The sequence below is a fragment of the Buceros rhinoceros genome, unplaced genomic scaffold, assembly GCF_000710305.1.
Source record: "Buceros rhinoceros silvestris isolate BGI_N320 unplaced genomic scaffold, ASM71030v1 scaffold24832, whole genome shotgun sequence".
Taxonomy (NCBI): domain Eukaryota; kingdom Metazoa; phylum Chordata; class Aves; order Bucerotiformes; family Bucerotidae; genus Buceros; species Buceros rhinoceros.
The window spans coordinates 1-9,081 of record NW_010398677.1 but is presented as its reverse complement, the minus strand read 5'-3'; the positions used below and the strand labels follow the sequence as shown (position 1 = coordinate 9,081).

At 45.7% G+C, this 9,081-nt stretch overlaps 1 protein-coding gene across 1 annotated transcript; it reads right to left on the bottom strand.

Moving 5' to 3' along the window:
- Positions 1–765: 765 nt before the first annotated feature.
- TST (thiosulfate sulfurtransferase (rhodanese)) lies at positions 766–9,076 on the bottom strand (the record flags this gene model as incomplete). The annotated part of the gene is made up of 2 exons (XM_010131199.1): positions 766–1,064; positions 8,551–9,076. Coding segments are annotated over 2 exons (825 nt in total), but the record flags the coding sequence as incomplete, so codon positions are not given.
- Between the last annotated feature and the right edge of the window lie 5 nt (positions 9,077–9,081).

The following is a 9,081-nucleotide window of genomic DNA, read 5'->3' as shown; positions in this document are numbered from 1 at the left end:
TGGTTGCAAGGGGACAACCCTCTCTCTCTCTCTATGAGCTGTGGTCTCCATAGGAACCAGAAGAAACACGGCAGAGAACAGAGTCATCCTTGCTGATTGAAAAAAACAAACAAGGAGAGTCTCATGAAACACCTGTGCTCAGTTCTCATCACATACATGGGACTTCTTGGAGACTTTTGTAACACAGTCACAATGACTGACAAGACTGTGTTTCAGCAGAACTGGATCTTCTAGCAAATCTCCAAATGCTTCAAAGGAGCTCACTGACCCCCCATCAGAGAGGAAGGGAAAGGTACCCCCATTTTCCTCATTAGAAAAGGGGAAACGGTGGGCTGGCAAAAGGTCTTACACTGAGTCAATGACAGAACTACAGCTCGACCCTCCTGTGTCCAGCACCCAGTGCTAGATTTTAGCCCTGGATTTTTCATCCATTCTTCTCCACTACGACCTGAGCTCTCACCAGGCCACCAGAATTTCTGCAAGTCTTCAAGGAATAGTGCAACTCTCCTTGATGTTGCAAAGCTGCTTGTCCCACCCAGCACAAGCAGATCACAGGCAACAGAGAAGAATTAGAAATATTCACAGATGCATCATAGATTTTATTCATTGTGAGAAAACAAAAGATTGATAGAAATCCACTGACCATTCTTAGAAAAACAGGCAAAAAAATAAATCCGCATGTTTTTTCTTTACTTCCCTCTCCTCCCTTTCCCTGTACCCTCGGCTGGAAACAGCTGCTAGATCTCACTGCCCAAGAAAGGACCTCTAGGCCTTGTTGCGCTTCAACTCAGAGACCTTGTAGCGAGGTGGGGCACGGTGGAACCACTCTGACCAGGAACCATCATAAACTGCCACATCACGCTTGCCACACAGGTAGGCTGCCAAGGCAATGTGACATGCTGTGACACCTTTGCGGCACGTGGCTGTCAGTGGCTTTGAGAGATCCACTTTCTTCTCATGGAATATTTGTTGGATCTCCTCAATGCTCTTCTCATGGCCACTTTCTGTTAGGAATGAGTGGAAGGGTATGTTCACAGCACCAGGGATGTGACCAGATTCCAGCCCTGCAAGAGTGAACAAGAAAAGGAAACGTTTCAGGTGATTATGAAGATGCAAAGCAGTATGGGCCTAAAAAGAGGAGGACAAAGATTATTCAAATTTGCTGAAGTCAAAACTTCCAGAATACTGGGCAAACTATTCCCCCCTCCTCCCTGAGAGCAATGAGAGGTAGGAATCTCAGGCAGCTCTAGACATGACAAGAATCAAAGAACCGCCACAGAAAATATCCTAACAAAGGCACTACAGGGATCTGTGTAAAGAGGAATGCAGCAGTGCAGTGCAGCTGTGCATTTTGTGACCTTCCCCAAGTGTGCCAGCAGCGTGTAGTGACACAGCTTTCAGAAGCAGGAGATGCAGCTTATATGTGGAATTTGTGAAAGTATTTTTCTGTTCACAGTTTATTCTTGTATCACCTTAAAATCATATTTCAGAAAAGTAAAGCAAGCTCAAAGTCGGCACGTTACTGCTGAGGCAGCTATTCCGGAGCAATGGGGTCACAGATGCGAAAATTTAGATTTTGTATCACTTTTCACTCACTTCACGGATAAAATCAGCATGGATTCTGTTCTTCTACTGGTATAACTGACTATTTCAAGCAAGTTGAAAGTTGTGTCTCAAGAACAACGTCTTTAGAGAGAAGCAGATATAAAAATATGATGGGTAAGATTTTCATCATGCCCTTGAAATTCAAACTCTCCCTATAGGCTTAATCAAACTCCATTACACTGAATGGAAGCTTTTCCCCTGACTTTGAGAGGCTTTGGATCAAGTCTCACTGGAGCAGGAAACATTATATATTACACTGAAAATGCATTTCAGGGAATGGTTCCTTGCGAGTTTGAACTTCTAATGAGACAATTCTCGGAAAGTCACATAAAAGGTAATCCGTTTCACTGACAGCTTCCCCCCGCCTAAGTCATCCGGGTAACTGATCTCAGGAGATGGGAGATATTGGCGCAAGGACCCTTGTCACAGTCAAATGACTAAAGTATACCTAGTCTGAGATGGACATCACACATCATAATTGCACTGTAGTTTCATCACTCATCAAAGTAGTGTCATGACATGGCATGTCCTAAGGGGAAAACGGGGTTTTGGCATGGTATTGTGGAGGGGATTTTTGCACTGCTGATCAAAGAGTGAGAGCCTAAAGACAACCAAAGCTGCTCTGAGTCAGCTTCACAAGATCTCTTCCTGTTCCAGTTGGATCCTCTTTTTCTCTTGATCCATCCTCCCAAGCACCTTAGAAATCTGGCACTGCTGTCTACTAGTCACCTCATGCATCCTTCAGAAGTGTTTAGTGTTGCAGAGAGAAGTCAGGAGAAAAACTGCTGACTTCTGGACAGATAAACATTAAAAAAAAATAAAAACAAAAACCCAGAGAGTGTTTTAGACTGATGCTTTTGTCACATTTTTTCCAGTTTTAGAAAACAACAGTTCATCACTTCAGTACAGAGAACTGAAAACTAATGCTCATTAATATAGTCTCAGTAGGACAGAGGGGAAATAAAAATAATACAAAAAATTGAGTGTGGGAAAACCTTCTCTGTAGTTCTCAGACTGCAGAGCTTCTTGCTGGAGAGATTTACATGCCTGAGTCATGCCACTGCTTTCTCACAGAGTGAATGGTCCTGACCCTGACATTTGGCAAGGGATTTCTGCAAGGCTTTGGTGGAGTACTGGTGATCACGCCAACACACACCAGTTTGTGAGTCACCGAATGCTATCACACCACTGTAGGGCACTGGGAAGTGTACTGAGATCAAGAAGCCCTGGAAGCTGAACTAGAAGGGCCAGCTCTTGCTCAAGGAGGCTTGCTGGGCCACTGATTCAGTTCTTAAGTGTCCCAGGCCCCATGGTCACGATTGCTTTTCTGGACTGTTAAACATATTAAAATCGAAAGGCTTGTTCCACTCTCTTATTGGAGACTGCCATGACAAACATTCACCACCCTTAAACGACTCTTTGATTAGCAGCTGAGCATAAGTGAAAAGAACAGTCTCATTTTAGAGCCTTTTTGACTTTGATCTATAGTGAGACCTCCTTGCTCCAGAGATTCAGAAGTCTGTTGGAGTCAGACACCAGTGCTTGCACTCTGTGAGTGAAAGATGAGGAATTCTATAGAAACTGCATTTACTCGTATGTGGGTGTTCAGCTGAAAGAAAGAGCTGACATTGCACAGCTACCACCCCTTGGACTGCCTAAGAAGTGCTCTTGAGTGGTTGAGTAAGTTTTATCATCTCTCTCTCTCTCTCTCTGTTAGGACAAGAGCAGAGAAACATAGGACGGGAAGGCAAGGCTGGACTCAGCTGAGATCTGAAGAGAGGAGAGGATACATCTGCTCCTGCCTTATATACACAGAGCATACTCCACACCAGATTCAGGCGGTCACTCTTCCAAGAAGGAACCCTAGGATTACGGAACCTGCCCCCCAGCTACTACAGTGATCACTTTACAGGCTCCCTCTCAGAAAAGCATCCATCTCAGAAACAGTTTGGATTCTTGCCACGAAATATCCCGTTGAGGCACCTCCCACATGAGGAGTAATTAATATTCATTTCCAAGGTTAAGTGCATCACAGTCAGTTCATACACCATTTATCTTTGAGCTAACGCTGCCCCGCGGCTGAAATATTTTTTCTCTTTCTGCTAATGCTCCAACACACTGATGGTGAACACTCAGCACTCTCAACAGCCTCGCGCCCTTAGCCTAAACCCAGTAAGGACTCCTTAGATACACCTCTCGCTGCCTCAGACACCTTAGAAACAGTTCTAGGTAACTACCAGGCTTCTGGATAAGGAAGTGGTATTTCCTAACATCTCCACTGGTAGACAGGAGGTCAACGATTACTGTTGTCAAGGCCAAATCACATCTGAGGTTCTTGCACCCAACCAATTCATCCAAGTCTTACCCTCTTCTACTGCTTCTAAATGTGGGTCTTCAGCTTGTAAGAAAAACATGAGCAATTAAGTGTTTTGGTCTACTAAGCATCCAAACTTGCTCTCTCTTGTGTTATACTTCCTGTCACTTCTATCACTGCAGGTGACTGAGCATTTAAACCTTCCCAAGGCTGTGCCAGCAGCACACTTCAGTAGCAACTCCCTATTTTAAGTGCCTCGATTATTCAGAAAACTACAAAATAAAACACAGAAGCATAACGATGGGACCATGCCGGCAACTTCCGGCCCCACAGATCTGCTTTCAGCACAAGCTATTCTTATCCCCTTATCTCCCTTTCAGTCAGTTTTTTGGGAATCTGACAGTACTTGTGCTGTTTGCCCTCTTCTCACATTGAACTAATTAATAATTGCCCTCTACTATTATGTCCCATGTATTAATGAAGTCCAAATGGAACAAGTCTACCTCTTAGGTGCTTCCAGTTGCTGGAAGAAGAGATCACACATAACCTCCAGGCATGCATGTTCCCGTTTCTCTTATCTGGCAGATCAATTCTGCTGTCAAGGAAATAGAGCCCTCAGCTGCAGTGTAACTTTACCAAGGTATTTTACTCGATGTTGCCTTCACTTAAAATGTCTTTACTTGAGGAGTTTTTTTTAAATCCTTCCAGTCTATCCATGTTATGGTAATAGATCAACAGCTGCTTAGGTTGTGCTGTACCTCCTATCCTAAAGATAAATACAAACTTTGCTAGTGTTTCTGTCCTACAGACCATGCTCTGAATAAATTTATTAAATTCTTGCCTCATGGAGTAGCAATGTCACATGACTGATTTTTGACACATATTTGGGATGGAGATCATCTGCCTCTCAGATCTGAGTGCATAAATATCTTTTAGTTATAATCCCTCTTTACAAATTATCACTTCCACTTCTTTACCCTTCTTCTTTCTAACTCTTCCCCTAATCTGCAGACTTATCCTCAGGAAAAAAAAACCCAAAAAACAGTAGCACAGAGTCAGTATAATTCTGAGGCCGTACACAAATAATCTTTCATCTGGAATCCCTGCTAACTGCATAGCAGTTCTATTTACTCTTTCTCTCCTTGTTCTCTTTCTATTCACTTTGCTCCAGCAGTTTTCGTTATTTGTTTTAATTCCTTTTGCCAAGTCTCGCTCAGCTTGGCTTCTGGCAATCCTCCCTCACAAATTGTAACCTGTAATATGTTACCTTCTTCACTGCTTAATCCCCTCTTCCACATCTGTTAAGATTCTCTATTGAAATACATTTGTTGGGGTTTTTTTGTTGGTTTTTTTTTTGGCTATTTACCCAGCTCAGGCTACAGCCTCTTCTCTCTAGCCTTTGCCTTTGTGATGAAAGCTCCAGATGTTATTTCTTAACATCAAAACATAAAAGATGTGTGTTGTCCACATTTGGCTCCCCACAGTCTTGGAGTTGGCTGGCTGCAGATAGCTGTTCCTTTCCAAATGGAACAGCTTTCCTCCTCTGTTGCCTCCTTTTAATCTCTCTCTTCCATTCAAATTGTATGTCTCAGAAGGAACCATTAGTGATCTCACAAACTCATTGGAAGGAATACTTTAAGCCTGATCCTGGGCAGCTTCCTGAGAGTCCTTGCAGTCAGATCAATAGGCCTTTGCTGCCAACATCAAAATACTGTCTGTATACAGCCAGAAGAATCAACAGCAGGGCCACGGTGCTAGTTCTGGCAGCTGATGTTTGCAAACCTTGTCACGTGAATGGGCAGCTTTGGATTGTAGGGTCCTGTGGGCTGAAACAGACTTTGATAAAGCCTCTCACTCTTCATGCTGTGCCTTGAGTATTACTTCATGGTCCAAGTAGAGCCAGTTCACTCCCCTTGGAGTGGAGGGGAGAAGCAGCGACATTTCATTCTCAGTCCCACTGCCCCTGAACATTCAGTATGAGCAAATGCTTTATGTTTGGGGCAGGGGGGACTGAGACCTGGGAAAACGGGCTTAAAAACCTTAAGAGTTGTGTTTGTGCAAGGGAGACAAGAGCTATCCAAAGGCTGAGAATGAAAAGAAAAACATTTGGAAGCTCACGAAAAGAACATTCGGTTTGATTTTTTAGATGATGGATTTCTTGTCTGGCAACTTCCCTCTCTTTTCTCAGTGCCTGCAAAAGAATTCAGAGATTTGAAACTTTTCTGTATGCATTTGTTCAGCTGTAATTCTTATTCCTCATTTTTCAGTGTGCTGTACTTGGAGAGGGTCAGCACTGGCAACCACCATGTAATTTTTATCATCTGCCCTTGGATTGCCTGGATGTGTCTCAGTTCAGGCTGGTTCCCCAGACCTGCACCCTACAGTGCCTCAGTAAGCAGTCCCCAGCAGGACCTGGTTGGGCCGTTGCTGAATCAGAGCTCTAGCGAGCAGGCCTAAGTCGCTAGTTCCTCCCGAAACACAGCGCTGTGCAGGGTCGCACACTTCAACCACTCGATGCACAGCTCAGGACTGCACATCTGATGGGCTTGTGTTGCACACCATGCATGAACATCCAAGATTTTACTCCAAAGCAATACCTGCATTTAAGGCCTATGAGACCCGGCTTATAGAAACACGGTCCATTTTTCTGCACGCTGGCAACCTGGGTAATCCTCTCCCAGCAACTAAAAATTAGCCATGTATTTACAGCTTATTTTGAACGCATCAGAGGTCTAGACCCCAGCAAGGTAGCTGCTGCATAAAAATAAAATAGGGACAACTAATTCCTGCCATAAGGAACTGAAAACCTAAAGAGGCAGAAGAGTCAGCTGAAATTAGCCTCTTCTAGAGATGGAGTTCATGGAACTGTAGAGATTAATTGACTTAATTAGGAAGTCAAGAGCTGAGGCAATAATTACACTGAAATCACCTGAGAACACAGCAAGTTTCTTAACCTCAAGCCCATTCTTCTCTAAATTGCAGGCAACGCTTCTCCTCCCTGATTGGATGACCTCTGTAATTAATCAGCATTGATTTCAAATTGCTTTTTTAGGTGTGAGCTCTGCCTTTCACCCGCTGTGGCTGCAGCACAGCTACTGGCTAGCCTGGCTCAGAAGGCTGTCAAGCTCCAGTGGAACAAGCAGCTGCAGCTGGAGTGCTCATCCTGCAGGATGTGCTGTGGGAAGCAAAACTGGATCACCACAAATAAACCGTTCCATGCTGACTCATTTCAAAGGAAAAATCTGTTTTCAGGACACTGTCAGGGGCCATGGTATTTGTCACCTGGTGACAACTCCTGCTTCACTAAAGAGAACGTGAAATCCACCAGTGCCCAGTGAGGAGTGTTTTATTCACATCTTGAGGTTAAAATTCAACCTTCGCTTTGGTGAGCTGCAGCAGGTGAAGAAATAGAGTGAGAGATAAGCCTAACTCCTCCTCGATCCCTGCAGCAATCTCCCCTGTCACTCCCATTGCCTCTCTCCATTTCTGCACAGGTTGAGCCTGTTTCGGGGGGGCTCACTGTAGACCCTTACACGAACCACATGTATAGAGACATTTACAGCCAGAAGCTCCTGAGGTTTGGATGCAGGAATTTGTTTCAGGACACGGTGTCACACTCAGTGGCTGTACAGCAGCACACACACAAGTGAACAGCCAGACCAGGACAACCTGCACATGGGGCAGCAGCACGGCACTGTCTCAGGAAGGCAGCAGCTCAACTTAGACCCCACTACTGTTGCCGAGCTGTTCTGCGCTTTGTTTTTGAAACACTGTGTTTCTTTTTAAACAATTTCCCTGTTTCCCTTCCAGAGGAGAGGTTATTCTGGGATACACCGAGGCTTAAATTACACAGTAAGGGCCTCCTTCAAGAGCCAACTTGAATTTCACTCCAGGCACATTGCTGCACCAGCTGTCCCCAGTGCACAGGACTTCTACCCCCTCTGCTGCTTGCATGTCCAGTCTTTGTCTGAGGTAACAAAATCCATTTTTGTTCCTGTTACTTGGGGTATCCAAAAGAGGGAGGTTAATAGCCCATACATTTAGGAAGGGTTTGGACCTTTTCTTACTTAAGCTTGTTAGAGTTAACAGCAGAGAGCAAAACCACAAAGATCACCTCAAGCAAGTTCTCTTATTTGCTGTGAACCAGAGCAAGAAGCAAAATGTCCCTCGGGTTACCGTATTGCCTAAAACCTGGGCTTTTGCTGCTGCATTCATTATGGTGAGAGGTGCCTGTATGAATACTGATAGCTTGTGCGTGTCTGCTAGCGTTAGATAGGACCCTGAACAAACCCCTGGGAGCTCTCACCTCCTGTGTTTGCATTGTCTGATTAACTTCTGTGGGGCGTGGGATGAGGGATCCTGGAGCCAACTGACTGCAGACTTTTTCCTGCTATTTCCTCCTGCAGCTTTACAACCATCTACAAGAAGAGCATTCTGTGAGGGCACTGGGATTCAAATGCTCAACCGTGGATTCCTTAAGGTAATTAAACAAGTTAGGCTGAGGGATTAGTAAAATTTCTAGCTGGATTCCTAGCTGGATTCCTAGCTGTGGCGAGTTGTTATGCCTGGAGTAGTATTGATACTCATCCTGTTCTGGTGCAGGGGGCAGGTGCCATTCCCACCTCCGTTACCTTGGTCCAGCTCGGTCCCCCGGAACCGGCCCTCAGGGCGGGAATCCACCACCTGGAACTGCAGGGTCCCCACATTGTGCATCATCTCCTCAAAGGTCTTCAGCAAGGCCCTGTTCAGCCTGGCCTTAAAGACGGCTGGGGTGGGCTGGCTGACCTCTGCCGTGACAGGGTGGCCCTCCTTCACCCAGTTCTTGATCCCCCATCTCTTAAGCCCGCCGTTCAGCACCGAGACCTGTTTGTGCCCGAAGGCCCGGAACATCCACCAGGCGCGGGGGGCGTAGAAGGTGCCCAGCTCGTCCCCGTCGTACACCACCACATGGGTGTCGTTGCTGACCCCCAGGCGTCCCACGTAGTCGGCAAAGTGGGACTCACTGGGCAGCATGAAGTCATACGGGGAGGACAGGTCTCGGCACTCCTCGATGTCGAAGAAGGACGCCCCGGGAATGTGCCTCTCCTTGAACTCCTGCCGGGCATTTCGGTCCTGTGGCGGGTACCAGGAGGCGTCCAGCACCCGCAGACTCGTCCCCACCC